The 16707-nt window shown below is 44.0% G+C and overlaps 1 protein-coding gene across 16 annotated transcripts in view; it reads left to right on the top strand.

Moving 5' to 3' along the window:
* caska (calcium/calmodulin-dependent serine protein kinase a) overlaps positions 1-16707 on the top strand; it is a 540018-nt gene that overhangs the window by 366677 nt on the left and 156634 nt on the right. For all 16 annotated transcript variants that reach the window (XM_086006664.1, XM_086006672.1, XM_086006668.1 and 13 more), the window contains one exon: positions 9531-9652. In XM_086006664.1, the coding sequence (XP_085862790.1) occupies positions 9531-9652 (122 nt within the window). The remainder of the gene's footprint in view (positions 1-9530; positions 9653-16707) is intronic.

Raw genomic sequence — 16707 nt, 5'->3', positions numbered from 1 at the left:
AGAAAATGGCTTGAAGGAATTCAGAGAGGGAATGATGGGAAAGCTGGGTGGTGATAACATGTTCAAGAACTTTAGCAAGGCAGGTGAGGTTGGAGATGGTAAAGGTGTTAAGGGAAGGTATTTTGAGGAAGAGGAGTGATGACAGCAGTCTTGAAAGTTGGGACAAATTATGAACAAAGGGAGCCATTGACAATGCCAGAAAGCATTGAACCAGCCATGAGTAGTTCCGTGATGAGTAATTGAGTCAGAAGGGAATCGAGGTCATATGACAGGGGTCTCATCAAACTTAGAGAAGGCCTGAGAGAAGATGGGGGAAGGCCTGAGAGAAGATGGGGAAGAACTGTAGAGTAACTGGAGTTTGTAGAGAGTGCAGAGGACGGGATTAAGGCAGATGATCTTTAAGACAAACAAATCTTACATTTTATTTGATGTGAAAATGGGGGGAGCAAAGCATAAAGGAGAATGCAGGATATGGTTTGTCGTTGAGAGATGAAGGGCAGGATTTTCATTGGGCAGTGGAGTCGGGATTGGAGGCGTGTGGGGGTTTAAAATCCTGAAATCGGGGGTCCCGCCTCCATGCCAGTTTCAAAGGAGGCGGGTACCCGCCCCGCACTGGGACCCGCCCCCCCGAGGCGGGAAGGGGATTAGTGCCAATTAACTGCCTGTTAACAGGTAGTTAACAGGCAGTTTTTAGCCTAATCCCTATTTTCATCCCTGAAGTGTGGGATTCCCGACGACTCCAGACCACGCCAAGTTAGCGAGGCAGGCCGTCGGGATGAAGGGCTTGGAGGGGTCGAGATGTCCGGTATTCAGGTGAGTGATGGGTGCATGAATGCAGAGGTAAGTGTGTTTGGTCTGTGTAAAGTGTTTAAAGAAGTTCTACTAACCTTTACTTACCTTTACAGCCTTCCTTCTTTCAGGTCTCGGGAGTCCCTCATCTCACCGGCACAGAAAGCAGAATGGCCGCCAGCTGTCAAAATCTGCAGCCTCTGCTTTCTGTTCCGGGGAGATCTCTAAATCATCCTGAGAGGAAGGAATTAACCTGGAGTACAGATTGTCAGTGTTTGACAGCTTCAAACAGCTGTGAAACGCTGATATTTAATCTGTCAAAAGGTCTTGACAGATGAAATTTCAATCTGTGACGTCACCTGTTGCCGGGTGGCCCTTAAGGTCAATCAAGTCTAAATCGCGTGGGTTGGCTAGAACTCGGTGGAGCCGGGACTACAACCCCAAAAGTTGTAGCCCCACCTCAATGAAAATCCAGCCCGAAGCTTCGGTTAGTCCCCGCCCTCCACAATAAGGCTGGAGTAGTAGGATTTGGATGAAGGAATAGGAGGCACAATATTGCTTTAGATGGAGCGAGATCTGGTGGTGAACTATCAGACCAGGTGCTCACCAATCTGTGGCCCTCTACTTTAAAGGTTTGGAGAGAAGAATTGGGAATGGTGAGGATGGGAGATAATGAGGGACAAGGGCGTCAAAGGAAGAAGCAAAGGAGCTGTTGAGCAGGTTAAGTGCTGTGGATGAGTCAAGGCAGGTGGCAGTAGACAAGAAGGATTTTGAAGGAAAAATAGGAGGGGTGGTAAAGAATAAGGTGCCAGAGGACTAATCTGTCAATGAGAGTGACAACACCATCACGATAGTTACGGTAAGTGACATGGTGAAATGAATAACTGGGCAGGCGGCCTTGACAAAGTGGAATGAGTCACCATTTGTGAGTCAAGTTTCGGTAAGACCCGGGATATCAATTGACACTTGGGATGAGGTTGTGAGAGCCTTATTTGTCAGGGAGCTTTTGTTTTGAAGAGCATTGTGTAGTGAATGGGTAATAGTCTAGTATTGCTGTTCAGTAAAATCTGCAGGACAGAAAAGAAAGGAACAGGGAGGAGATTGGCAGGGTTTGTTCCTGGGAGGGAAGATGGATGGGGTTTGCACTGAGAGGCTTAGTGTGGATTAGTGATCTGGGAAAGCCTGGTGCCAGAGCTACATTGGGTGCAGCAGAGGATGCCATGAGCAGAACAAATAGAAACTGTGGGTCCATCCAGGAGGGACTTGCTCCTAGGGTGGCAGCAGGAGAGGAAGTCAGGTGCTGCAGCAGCAGAAAATGGGTTGAGGCAATTGGTAGTAGTGCCTTGCATCCAGCAGATAGTAGTCTTGTCTCCGCAACAATAGAAATTTTTACATGGGCAGGTTGTTAGCCTGATTCACAACCCCCTATCAAGAGGACAGGTGTATAGCCTTTAGTCTGCCTCCTACCTCTCGACCTGTCTGACTTGGATAGCCTTAGGCTTCTCTCCATGTTTGCAAGAAAAATTATGGGAAATTTGACTCTAGGGCTGCAGCTGAAATGTTCACACAATGGACGCAGAAATGGCTATAGGTTAAATATGCACGACTGTGTAAATTTGTGATGTAGTGCATTGTACAAGGTCAGAGGCCTGATGGAGATCAAAGCAATCCTGGATCAGAGATGATAAAGGAAATACAATCACAGAGGAAAAGAAACTGGAGCCTGATGACGGTTGAAGAGAGTCCAAGCATTGAAGGTGGTGTGAAATGGGTCCAGGGCCAAGTGAAGGTCATGGAAGGTTTGGGGCCTAAAGATGGATGTGGAGGGTCCAGGGTGGGTGACAAAACAATGGAGATCTAGAGCTTGGCTGGATTGCAGTCCAGTTTGGGGCTGCCTAAGCAGGCCAGAACTCTAGTCCAGACCTGTTGGCTGGCTCGCAAAGGTTTAAGGCCTGGCTGAATGGAAGTTGGGGTCTGACTGGCAGAGGTTTGACTCCAGGGCTTGGTAGGAGTAGAGCATCTGGGTCTAGCTGCTGAAGAACTGGGTCCAGGGCTTAACTGGCTTTCTTGAGGCTATTAGCCACAGGTGAAACCTCCCAAAACTACAAGTGGGTTAATACAGCAAGTGTATATTTATTTTAAAAGAATAGTTGTGAAGATGGAATTGTTACAGAAATAAAATAGACATTTTAACTGTTATGTTGTTTGCTAGTTTTAAATATAACCTATAAAGGGCCAAGCTATTGGCTATTCCTCTCCCAAGATGATTTGCCTTAGTTATTGTCAAAGTAATCCCTTTTATTGTGGTTTACCTGAAGTCATATTGGAGTACTAATTCTTGGCAATTGCCACACAAAAATCATGGATACTAGAATATGAAAATGGTATTCTTGCTAGTTCCCTGATTGTTGTCATGATAATGAAGGAGCTGAGTGAGGAAAAGTAGAGGCTCAACACCAGCTTCCCAAACACCAAGATTACATCTGAATTATGAGGCAGAACCCAGAAGAGTAGTGGAAGACCGAAGAAAGTGGCCATTGATGCTGAGGAGATGGAAGTAATGGGCACACTTATAAACTTGTGAAGTTGTATGCCTGATAAAGAGCCTACAAAAAATAAATGAAGACGTGTATTTCTTTGCTGGATGCTGTGGCTCAGTGGGTAGTCACAATCTGGTCAGTATCTCATTGCTGTTTCAGGTTCTTTGCTGTCCACAAATTGTCTGTCGCGTTTCCTGCATTACAACAGTGACTACACTTCAAAATTACTTCATTGGCTGTAAAACACTTTCGGACACCCTAAGGTCACGAAAGGTGCTAGCTGCATAAATGCACGTCTTTCTTTTCGACAGCTTATGAAAACCACTGTGACAGAAGAGACACATGCATGCAATGTGAAAAAGTGTGTGTTTGCGGTTAGTCAACTCTTCTGTATTGCTGAGAGCTGGTGCCTGACAAACGAGCAGAAGTGGAGGCTTGAATGCTTTTGGATCAGAATTTTTCCAAGGATTATATTAAATATTAGATAGTGACCAACACTGAAAGCATCAAAGAGTGACCTGAGTAAAGTAACCAACACGTTACAATGAGATGATAGTAATAAGCAGAGCATCTGCTGCATGGTTAAAGATTGGTTTCCTCATAAGGGGGTTATAAAATGAATCCAACCTTCGAAAGACCATGTAGAAACCCAAAGCTGAGATGATGGGGCTGTGTATAAGAAGGCCTAATTGGAAGAGTAACAGTCGAGCAGCTGTAGAAGCTGACAGGGGAGAGTACAGTGCCAATGTCCTTTTGTGTTTATTATCAGCAAGAGTCCAAAGGAAGAGGTAGAGAAAATACTGGATGGGATACGAATTGATAAAGAGGAGGTACTAGAAAGGCTGTCTGTAGTTAAAGTAGATAAGTCCAGGACCAGATTGGATGCATCCTAGGATGCTGAGGGAAGTGAAGGAAGAAATCATGGCGGTACTGGCCATAATCTTCCAATCCTCCTTAGAAATGGGGGTGGTGCCAGAGGACTGGAGAATTGCAAATGTTACACCCTTCAAAAAAGGGTGTAAAGATAAACCCAGCAACTATAGGCTGGTCCGTTTAACCTCGGTAGTGGGGAAGCTTTTAGAAATGATAATCTGGGGCAAAATGAACAGTCACTTGGACAAGTGTGGATTAATTAAGGAAAGCCAGCACAGATTTGTTAAAGGCAAGTCATGTTTAACTAACTTGATTGAGTTTTTTGATGAGGTAACAGAGGGTTGATGAGGGCAGTGCAGTTGACATGGTGTACATGGATTTCCAAAAAGCGTTCGATATAGTGCCACATTATAGGCTTGCCAGCAAAGTTGAAGCCCATGGAATAAAAGGGGCAGTGGCAGCATGGATACAAGATTGGCTAAGTGACAGGAAGCAGAGAGTAATGGTGAACGGTTGTTTTTTGGACTGGAGGAAGGGGTTGGTACTAGGGACCACTGCTTTTCTTGATATATATTAATGACTTGGATGTGGGTGTAGAGGGCACAATTTCAAAATTTGCAGCTGACACAAAAATTGGAAGTATAGTGAACAGTGAGGAGGATAGTGATAGACTTCAAGAGGACAAAGACAGACGTGTGGAATGAGCGAACACGTGGCAGATGAAATTTAACACAGAAAAGTGTGAAGTGATGCATTTTGGTAGAAAGAATGAGGAGAGGAAATATAAACTAAAGGGTACAATCCTAAAGAGGGTGCATGAACAGAGAGACCTAGGGATATATGTGCACAAATCATTGAAGGTGGCAGGGCAGGTTGAGAAAGCGGTTAAAAAAGCTTACGGGATCCTGCGCTTCATGAATAGAGGTATAGAGTACAAAAGCAAGGAAGTGATGATGAACCTGTATAAAACACTGGTTCAGCCTCAACTGGAGTATTGTGTCCAATTCTGGGTACTGCACTTTAGGAAGGATGTGAAGGCCTTAAAGAGGGTGCAGAAAAGATTTACAAGAATGATTCCAGGGATGAGGGACTTCAGTTATGTGGATAGACTGGAGAAGCTGGGGTTGTTCTCCTTAGAGCAGAGAAGATTGAGAAGAGATTTGATAGAGGTGTTCAAAGTCATATGGGGTCTAGACAGAGTAGATAGAGAATAAACTGTTCCCATTGGCAGAAGGGTCGAGAACCAGAGGACTCAGATTTAAGGTGATTGGCAAAAGAACCAAAGGCGACATAAGAAAAAACGTTTTACTCAACGAGTGGTTAGAAAGGGTGGTGGATGCAGATTCAATCACAGCTTTCAGAAGGGAGCTGGATAAATACCTGAAGGAAAAAATTTGCAGTGCTATGGGGAAAGGGCAGGGGAGTGGGACTAGCTGAAGTGCTCTTGCAGAGAGCCGGCATGGGCTGAATGGCCGCCTTCCGTGCTGTAATCATTCTATGATTCTATGATTATTTTGCAGTAATTGATGGGAAATATGTGTGCCGGTAATTTCCTTGGTGCTTGTCCCACTCCGCCGTCAAAACTTCAGTGGAAGTTTGGTGGAAACCCCGTTTGCATATGTTGCATCAGTGGAGTTGGAGAAGCCCTGAGGAAATTCCTGGTGATGGTTTTAAAAGAGAGAATTTAATAAAGTTTTAAAGTATATAAGGGACACCTCTTGAGTATATTTATTTAGAAGCTGCAGGAAAGATAATTTTTTTATCAGCTGAAAATTTAAAAGTGATCCTTGTGATGTTTAAACCAATTTATATTAAGTTTTTTTTAAAAGAAAAATGTACTTAGATATGATCCAGCATTTTAGATTAAAGCACATTGTTGGAGCAGAATTGAGAGAGCTTTACTATGCATGCAGCCATGCTATAACTGACCTGGGAATGCTTAATGCTGGCATTGGGATCCCAAAGTGGAAAAATGTTCCCTGTGCCTCGTTGTTGAGCACAAAAATTCACCAAAAAATAAATAAGCCAATCATCCACCACAGCCTTGAGACTAAAGTTTTTTTTTCTTAAAAATAGTTTTGTTTTGTCAGTGACGTCAACAAATTAAATGGTAGGGCATTTGAAGTGATTACATTTTTAATGGTGCTGTTTCCATTTATTATTTTTATTTTTAATGTGCTGGGTTTTTTTAAGGGCAATTTAAGGTCAGCTGGTCGCTCTATAGATAAAGATAGATAGACCTGTGCTCCAGAATTAGCCGCACCTCAGCCAAGCTGTTCCAGTACAGCTACAACACTGGCATCTATCTGACGATGTGGAAAACTGCCCAGATATGTCCTGTCCACAAAAAGCAGGACAAATCCAATCCAGCCAATTACCGCCCATCAGTCTACACTCAATCATCAGCAAAGTGATGGAAGATGTCGTCGACAGTGCTATCAAGTGTCACTTACTCACCAATAACCTGCTCACTGATGTCCAATTTGGGTTCCGCCAGGACCACTCAGCTCCAGACCTCATTACATCCTTGGTCCAAACATGGACAAAGGAGCTGAATTCCAGACGTGAGGTGAGAGTGACTGCCCTTGATATCAAGGCAGCATTTGACCGAGTGTGGCATCAAGGAGCCCTAGTAAAACTGAAGTCAATGGGAATCGGGGGAAAACTCTCCACTGGCTAGAGTCATACCTAGCACAAAGGAAGCTGGTTGTGGTGGTTGAAGGTCAATCATCACAGCCCCAGGACATCGCTGCAGGAGTTCTTCAGGGCAGTGTCCTAGACCCAACCATCTTCAGCTGCTTCATCAGTGACCTTCCTTCCAACATAAGGTCAGAAGTGGGGATGTTTTCTGATGACTGCACAGTGTTCAGTGCCATTCACAACTCCTCAGATAATGAAGCAGTCCATGCTTGCATGCAACAAGGCCTGGACGACGTTCAGGCTTGGGCTGATGAGTGGCAGGCAATGACTATCTCCAACAAGCGAGACTCTAACCACGCCCCTTGACATTCAACGGCATTACCATCGCCAAATCCCCCACCATCAACATCCGGGGGGGTCATCATTGACCAGAAACTTAACTGGACCAGCCACATAAATACTGTGGCAACAAGAGCAGGCCAGAGGCTAGGTATTCTGCGGAGAGTGTCTCAACCCCTGACTCCCCAAAGCCTTTCCACCATCGACAAAACATAAGTAAGGAGTGTGATGGAATACTCTCCACTTGCCTAGATGAATACAGCTCCACCAACACTCCAGAAGCTCGACACCATCCAGGACAAAGCAGCCCGCTTGATTGGCACCCCATCCACCACGTTAAACATTCACTCCCTCCCCCACTGGCGTACCGTGGCTGCAGTGTGTACCATCTACAAGATGCACTACAGCAACTCGCCACGGCTTCTTCGGCAGCACCTCCCAAACCTGCGACCTCTTCCACCTAGAAGGACAAGGGCAGCAGGCGCATGGGAACACCACCACCTCCACGTTCCCCTCCAAGTCGCACACCATCCTGACTTAGAAGTATATGATCGATCCTTTATCATCGCTGGGTCAAAATCCTGGAACTCCCTGCCTAACAGCACTGTGGGAGTACCTTCACCACACGGACTGCAGCGGCTCAAGAAAGTGGCTCACCACCACCTTCTCGAGGGCAATTAGGGATGGGCAATAAATGCTCGCCTTGCCAGCGACGCCCATAGCACAAACAAATTTTTAAAAATGCAGTTTTGTGTAACACTATGTCGTACAGACAAGGAAGTTCCTAGGTTTGATCCCTGGTCTGTGCTGAATTAACAACTCAGCTGGAAACCAAGGCAGTGCTAGAATTGGTGTTGGTGTTCTGGCTTTAGAGATGAAAAATCAAGCTGAGTTCCCACTTTAAGATTGGACAAAACTCTGGCCAATTAGAATAGCCTGTTAGGTGCTCTGTTCAGCTCATTTGAAGGATGGCCACTTGGGTGACACACCTTTGGAGTCATACTTCAATACAGGTTGAGCATTCAAAATCCGGAGTTCTGGACTCCGGGACGATTGGTGGCAGGGTCGTCTGGTTTGGACGCTCTACCTATACTTCAAAAAGCAATTAACTTTTTTGTTGTTTTTTTTTTGAAAAATCCTATGAAAAATGCGAGTGATGCAATAAAACTTCAATGTTGTGTTTTATCCTCCTTAATCTGCACAGCTCCACTAAGTGTTTCCGCCAGGCTGCGGCCATGGCACCACGCCGCCCTGTTGGCCTAGTGTGGGCCATCGGATACTCTGCAGAGCTCGCAGTGTCCCTCCCCTTTAACAGAAGCGGAGGGGCGGAGAAACGCGTCAGCGCTACGCGGAGCAGCCCAGGCATTTCCGGACTCGGAACGTGTTTCTAAGGTCCGAAGTCTAGAAACGCCCGAGCCCAGGTTGCGATATTTCTGGACTTCGGACATCAGAAACACGTTCCAAAGTCCGGAAAAACACGAAAACCGGCTCGGCCTCAGTCCCGAAGTTGCCAGATTCAGGACGCTCAACCTGTATATACCTTTGCCTTCAAATGGGGAGGGATAAGGGGAGAAGATCTTGGGCAACGATAAAGGTTTTAAGAAAAATTATGTATTTCAATTCCCCATTTTACTTTCCTCTTAGCTAATTTTCAGTTTTTCTGCCTTTTCTCAATTCTTTTTTAATTTTATTCTATACTCAGCTTCTTACTTGGTATAGTAGTTTTAATTTCCTGTTATTTCTTGTTCTGCTTCACAGCTGCTGGCTCAAATTATAAAATGTTCCATTTAATTTCACTATAATATTGCTACTAGAGCTGAAAATGATACACATACTTTGTGATTTCAGAGAACAGATAGACGAATGAGCTATTTAGAGGATCTAGTAAATTGAAATTATCGCTTCCTAATCAGATGGTTCCTAGTTTAAGATAATCTCAGTAAGTGTATAATTTTCTTGAATAAGGGACAGAAGATATTAAATAACTGTTCATTTTTAAAAGAACACAACAAACTAGAAATCACTCTTAAATAATATATCCTTTTCTGTGTGGATATGTCACTTTTCACCGTTTACATTCTTCAAAATGTAGTTTTACATTGATGGTTTATTTTCCGTTTTTTTTTTTGACCAGCTATACAGTACCATGCCTGGGAAGTGATAAAACTTATCAATGATGGTAACCACTTTATCATCTCACTTTTTTCTTGGTTCTTAGGCCATGCTATCACCAGTCTGATCACTCCTATATCATTTTCATCTTCTCTGGCCTGGTAAATGAATAACAAAAACATCAACAGCATTCTTCTCTTCGTATATCTCAAGAGTATGATCTGTTTGTATCTGCAGGGGCTGTTTCACAGGTATTGGACAGTTTGGAGGAAATCCATGCACTAACAGATTGCAGTGAAAAGGACTTGGATTTTTTGCACAGCGTTTTCCAGGATCAGCATCTCCATACACTACTTGATGTGAGTCATGTTTAGCCTTTTGTTCAAATATGGTTTCAATGTTCTTTTTCCTTTTCTCTTTTAAAGCCTTTCTTAAAATATTTAATAAATATTTCAACTTGATCCTATCCTTTAGTTGTTTTGGGGGGTAGGTGGGGGAGGAATCCGCCATGAGTTAGTGGTGGTACTGCTTGTGGAGTAACCCAGGTATATGGGGAACCACAGGCTGATTTGAATTCACAAAGTAAAATAATTGACAGAGGAAATCTCTTAATCCGGAATGATGTTTTTAAAGAGTCATACTTAGTTTCTCTGCTTGAGGGTGTGATTTTTTTGTTGTTGATTTTCTGGAAAGTGCAGCAGCTGTTTCACAGGTACTGGACAATTTGGAGGAAATCCATGGGCTAGCAGATTCCAGTGAAAAGGTTTTTGTGCAGCATTTTCCAGGTCTGTGTCTAGATTGCTGTTGTGTCGGAAATCATTATTTCACTGCTGTGCAGACCCACCCAGCACAATAATAATCTGCCTGTCGGTGCTGATGACCTCCAAGCTGCTCTTGTGTGACTTGACAGAAAATAAAAGGGCCAATCCAGTCTTTATCTCCAAATTATACTTGATTTATTAGAGCTTTGTCCTTTCCTGATCCTTCTGGGACAGAAGTCTTTTTGTAGAACTCTTAACATTTTATCAAAAGCAGCTATTAAATTTTGCCAGTTCTCAGAATCATTAATTGAATGACGCAGTGCTATATCTGAACTGATCTTGTTTGGCCTTATTTACATTGGTACGTGACCCCTTGTGTTCTTTTTTTAAAAAGTTGTTTAATGTACCCGTTTAACACCTAGTACTGCAGGTTTCAAACAATTGTAAATATGTTTTCAATGTCTAGCACTGAAACAATGGCCCAGAAATTCGGGTCGGGGGCTTCCCACGGGTGCAAGCCCCCGACCTGTACTTACCTTGCGCGCCGGCCGTTGAGCTGTGGAATTCCGATCCTGGGCCTGCTCCAGCTGCCGGCGCGCAGTGCTTGCGTATCCCAGGGGCGCAGTTAGTTCGATGCGGCCCCTGGGATCACGTGGGCCATGGGGAGCCAATCGGAGCAGGGAATGCTTCATTCATAAGATTGACAGGAAGAGCTGTCAAAAACTTATAAATACTACGGGCCCCAAAACATCACTAAATCTTCAAATAAATTTTTTTTTTAAATCACATTTTTTAAATAAACTATAAATTACATGAAATAACTATTTTAAACAATTTAAGTTTTTGAAAAAAATAATTTTATTTTCTAACGGGGCTAAAAATAAACTTACCTTGCTTTAAAGTATTTAAAAATAATAAACCTGTGGGAAAAAATGTTTTAATTTTAATTAATTCACCACTTACCTTGTAAAAAAGCAGGCCTTACGCCTGCTTTTTATGTGTAAATTCTGCAGACTTACCCTCCCAGGAAAACCTGTTTTTAAAAAAAAAAACACAAAAAAAACCTAAGTTCGATGCGTACACGCAGCCTCTCCTGCGCACGCATTCGACCTCTGAACCCCTTCGTTCAGGGGAACGGAAGTGCCCATTTCCCGTGCATGCAGGAAACCGGCACTTCCATTGGGCCTACGGGTGAGTACCCCGTGCGTACTCACCCGTGGAGACCCAAATTTCTGGGCCAATACCTCGACATAAAATGGACTCTCCAATCTGGTGACAGTCTTTAACAAATGTTGTTTAATGGTGTGACTTTGTTACAAATCTTTTCTCCTGCACAGTACATCAGTTGCACTTTCATCATCACCTGAGGATCATTTTTCTTTTAGAAGTTAAGTAGTGTTGCTGTTTAGCCAATGTAAGAATTTTGTTTAAAAATTGATAAAATGAGGGACATATTTAAATTTAGGGTACATGATCTTAAAAGATTTTATCAAAGTAAAATTCCCAATCAGATTATGGCAACCCTGCAGCACCTGTGTCCCAATCAAGTGGTTGGGGTTTGAGCATGTTTGAATCCCAAGACTCTGTGTTACTGGTACACCTTGGATAAGTTTTTTTCAATTGTTGATAAGACTGTAAACAGAAAATACTGGAAACACTCAGCAGGTCAGACAGCATCGAGGAGAGAGAAACAGTTAATGTTTCGGGTCAAGAACCCTTCATCAGAACTGGATATGAAGTCCCTTTTGATAGCAAAACATTCTGCTTCACATGACAGAGCATCTTAAAGGAGGAAAGAGAGGCGGAGAGGTTTAGGGAGAGAATTCCAGAGCTTAGGGCCGAGGCAGCTGAAGGCACGGCCACCAATGGTTGAGCAATTAAAATCGAGGATGTGCAAGAGGGCAGAATTGGAGGAGCACAGATATCCTGGAGGGTTGTGGGGCTGGAGGAGGTTACAGAGATAATGGGGGCGAAGCCATAGAGGGATTTGAAAACCAGGATGAGAGTTTTAAAATAGAGGCGTTGCTTAACCGGGAGCCAATGTAGGTTAGCAAGCACAGGGGTGATGGGTGAATGAGACTTGGTGCGAGTTAGGATACGGGCAGCAGAGTTTTGGATGAGCTTAAGTTTATGGAGGGTGGAAGATGGGAGGCCAGCCAGGAGTGCATTGGAATAGTCCAGTCTAGAGGTGACAAAGGGATGGATAAGGGTTTCGGCAGCAGATTAACTGAGGGAGGGGCGGAGTCGGACGATGTTCTGGAGGTGGAAATAGGCCGTCTTAGTAACGGTGCAGATATGTGGTCGGAAGCTCATCTCATGGTCAGATACAACACCAAGGTTGCGAGCAGTCTAGTTCAGCCTCAGACAGGGAGAGGGGATCAAGTTGGTGGCTTGGGAACAGAGTTTGTGGCGAGGGCCGAAGACAATGGCTTCAGTCTTCCCAGTATTTAGTTGGAGGAAATTTCTGCTCATCCAGTACTGGATGTCAGACAAGTAGTTTGACAATTCAAATGTATATGACCCCCCTTGATGGTTTAGCTACATAGATCAGGGAAGCCCCAGATTTGATCTGTGTAAATTAGCTGATCTTAGAGGAGGTGGAGAGGTGGTGGTGGTAGGGGTGCTACACTAGCCTCAATACCTCTGGGCTAGGGAGGGGAAAATCAGCCCTGGTTGCTCATCCTGATTGCTATCTAGCTTCTCTGTTAGAAGTGCATGTTTCTGAACATTAAAAAGGACAGGATCAAACTTGTTTATGGTGTTTCACTACCACCACCTCTGCAGACAAGATAACCTATTGATGTTTCGGTGAAGTCTCACTGATGAATAATGGCCACGTCGGTGATATACCAGCAAGCAGTCAGTACCTGTGGAACCATAACTAGCAAAAGTCCATTCATTCAGGAGAGAAGGGTGGAGAAAATTGTTGAGAAAGGCAAAAAATAAATGCAGTATATATATTTTAATGGTATTACATAGAATATACAGCACAGAAATGGGCCATTTGGCCCACCTGGTCTGTACTGGTGTTTATACTCCATACAAGGTATGTTTACTCATTGCAAATGATGAAGAGATGTTCTGTTTATCTGTTCTGTTTCCTTAGTGTTAGAAATTTACACCAGATTGGTTTATAAAATGATTGTGATGCAAAAGTGCCTTAAGAAGTTAAGCTGTGAACCTTTGAGTATGCTGTTCATTGTAACCAGCAGAGGGAGCATTCAGCTGTACTATAACTTGTATCAAGCGAACCCATCCTTATTCAGTGTTATTCAATTACTTAAAGAGGAAACCAAAACTAAAGTACATATTGAAAATTATTTAATCACCCGGGTTTACCCAGGGATGAAGACATGTTTTAGTTGAGGTGTATTTGTTTTGCTTTTCAAGCACATTAGGGGAAAACAGAATGTCTGTAGTAATCTGCAATTGACAGAATATTTATCTAATTTAAATAATGTTTTTATTTTATTTTCATGTAATTGTTCTTAAAATATGACAATTATATGCTAGGTTTGTTTGAATCTAGATCTGTTTTAGACAGGGGAATAAAGTTAATAGTGGTCGTATATAAAAAGTATTTTAAACAGAAAAAATGTGCTATTGCTGAGTACTTCAATAAATTGTGTCATGCAATGCACTTGAGGGTTTTCAGCCATTATTCTGCATGTGCTGGGTTCCTGAACTCAACTTCTCTGCAGGGAGGAGAAATCAATAGGTGGGTTAAAGTCGCCAAATCAAGAGTTATATTGGCAGAGGCCTGGGAGCGGGTTATCTACTTTCTTCTTGGCTGGGAAATGATGCAGGTAGAAGATAAAATAACTTCTAAGTAGAGACCTGGGGCTCGATTTTAACAGCCCTGAGGAGGCGGGTCAGCAGCGAAAATCGGAAAAATGGCTTCAGACACCCAACCCGTCTCCATCCCGCCCCCACCCGATTTTCGTGAGTGTCTGTTCATCTGCTCCCAAACTGACCCGACTCCAACCGATGGGACAGGTAGTTAAGGCAGTTAAGAGTCTGTTAACTGCCTTGATAATCGTATTTTAATAGCGGTTTCCCATTTTCGTGCCTCTGACTCCTGTTCCCCGTCTTATCAGAAACAGTCCAGCTGCAAGGAGATGAGTTGGTGGAGGACATGATCTGTAGTCATTATTGGTGCAGAACTTTAAAAGCGCTCCTGTATCATGGCTGGCATTCAAATGCAACAACTTTGTTGTTGGAGGTTTGGGATAAGGTTTTGCAAATCTACTGACCTTGTGACTGGTCAAGCTGACACACATCTGCTGTTTAAACTAATTGGAATAATTTCAGGCCGCTTTGTGCGCTTGCAAGCTTCTTGCCTCAACTGAAATCTATAACAACGGGATGGGAACCATTTACATCCTCTCATCCTGGTCGTCACATTCGGAGGAAGAGCGGCGCGGCTTAGTGCTGCCAGATGAACAAGTGGCTCAGTACACAGCCTCCTTGCAGGAAGATGAAGAGGACGAGGCAGAGGACAAGGATGAGGAGGAGGACGGAGAGTGACGCCTTGCGGGGCCGGATGTGGCCAATCCAGCAGCAGGCTGGATTGATGGCCGTCAGGCAAGGGATGCACTCAGTCATGCCAGATTCGCGTAAGCTAATGCTTCAACCACAGGTGGCTGGCGCATGGAGATGAATATAAGTCTGACCGTCTCAAACCCCAGGCGTTATCTGTCCAGTAAACGGTGGTTTGCGCTCAGTGTCACCACCATCATTCTACATGGAAATTGCCCTGAGCCCTCACTCTTGAACTTCCATTTCCCAGAACACAGGTCACATTTTAGGTGATCTCAGCAGATCATTAAACCTTTTTAACACTAAACCCAGGTGTGCCTGCACACACACCTCGAGCTCACCTCCTCAGGAGAGGACATATAAATTGGCCAGAAAAAGTAGTAAACCTGAGGATTGGGAGCAGTTTAGGATTCAACAAGGGAGGACAAAGGGATTAATTAAGAAGGGGAAAATAGAGTATGAGAGTAAGCTTGCAGGGAACATAAAAACTGACTGTAAAAGCCTTTATAGATCTGTGAAGAGAAAAAGATTGCTGAAGTCGAGCGTAGGTCCCTTGCAGTCAGAATCGGGGGAATTTATAATGGGGAACAAAGAAATGGCAGACCAATTAAATACATATTTTGGTTCTATCTTCACAAAGGAGGACACAAATAACCTCCCAGAGATGTCGGGGAACATAGGGTCTGATGAAAGGGAGGAACTGAAAGAAATCAGTATTTGTAGGGAAATGGTGTTAGGAAAATGGACGGGATTGAAGGCCGATAAATCCCCAGGGCCTGATAATCTGCATCCTAGGGTACTTAAGGAAGTGGCCCTAGAAATAGCATTGCTAATCATCTTCCAACATTCGATGGAATCTGGAACAGTACCCATGGATTGGAGGGTAGCTAATGTTACCCTACTATTCAAAAAAGGTGGTAGAGAGAAAACGGGGAATTACAGACCGGTAAGCCTGACATTGGTAGTGGGGAAACTGCTAGAGTCCATTATAAAAGATGTAATAGCAGAGCACTTGGAAAACAGTGACAGGATCGGACAACGTCAACATGGATTTACAAAAGGTAAATCATGCTTGACTAATCTACTGCAATTTTTTGAGGATGTAGCTGGTAAAATAGATAAGGGAGAACTAGTAGATGTGGTGTATTTGGACTTTCAAAAGGCTTTCGATAAGGTCCCGCATAAGAGATTAGCGTGTAAAGTTAAGGCACATGGGATTGGGGGCAAGGTATTGACTTGGATAGAGAACTGGTTGGCAGACAGAAAGCAAAGAGTGGGAATAAACGGGTCTTTTTCCGAGTGGCAGGCAGTGACTAGTGGGGTACCGCAGGGATTGGTCCTTGGACCCCAGCTATTCACAATATATATTCATGATCTAGACGCGGGAACTAGATGTAATATCTCCAAGTTTGCAGACGACACAAAGCTGGGTGGGCGTGTGTGCTGTGAGGAGGCTGCCGAGAAACTCCAGGATGATTTGGACAGGTTGGGTGATTGAGCAGAAGCATGGCAGATGCAATATAACATGGATAAATGCGAGGTTATCCACTTTGGAGTCAAAAACAGGAAGGCAGATTATTATCTGAATGGCAATAGATTGGGAGAAGGGGAAGTGCAACGAGACCTGGGTGTCCTTGTGCACCAGTCGCTGAAGGTAAGCATGCAGGTGCAGCAGGCGGTTAAGAAGGCAAATGGTATGTTGGCCTTCGTAGCGAGAGGGTTTAAGTTCAGGAACAAGGATGTCTTGCTGCAGTTGTACAGGGCCGTGGTGAGACCACACCTTGAGTATTGTGTGCAGTTTTGGTCGCCTTATCTGAGGAAGGATATTCTTGCCATGGAGGGAGTTCAGCAAAGATTCACCAGGCTGATACCTGGGACGGCAGGAATGACGTATGAGGAGAGATTGGGTCGATTGGGCTTATACTCGCTGGAGTTTAGAAGAATGAGAGGGGATCTCATTGAAACGTATAAAATTCTGACAGGACTGGACAGACTAGATGCAGGAAGGATGTTCCCGATGGTCGGGGAGTCCAGAACCAGGGGTCATAGTCTAAGGATAAGGGGTAGGCCATTTAGGACAGAAATGAGGAGGAATTTCTTCACCCAGAGAGTTG

Source organism: Somniosus microcephalus, chromosome 14, assembly GCF_052327205.1.
Source record: "Somniosus microcephalus isolate GS21.2 chromosome 14, FLI_Smic_1.0, whole genome shotgun sequence".
NCBI classification, from domain to species: domain Eukaryota; kingdom Metazoa; phylum Chordata; class Chondrichthyes; order Squaliformes; family Somniosidae; genus Somniosus; species Somniosus microcephalus.
The sequence above is the reverse complement of the archived record's forward strand: the minus strand, read 5'-3'. Positions and strand labels throughout refer to the sequence as shown.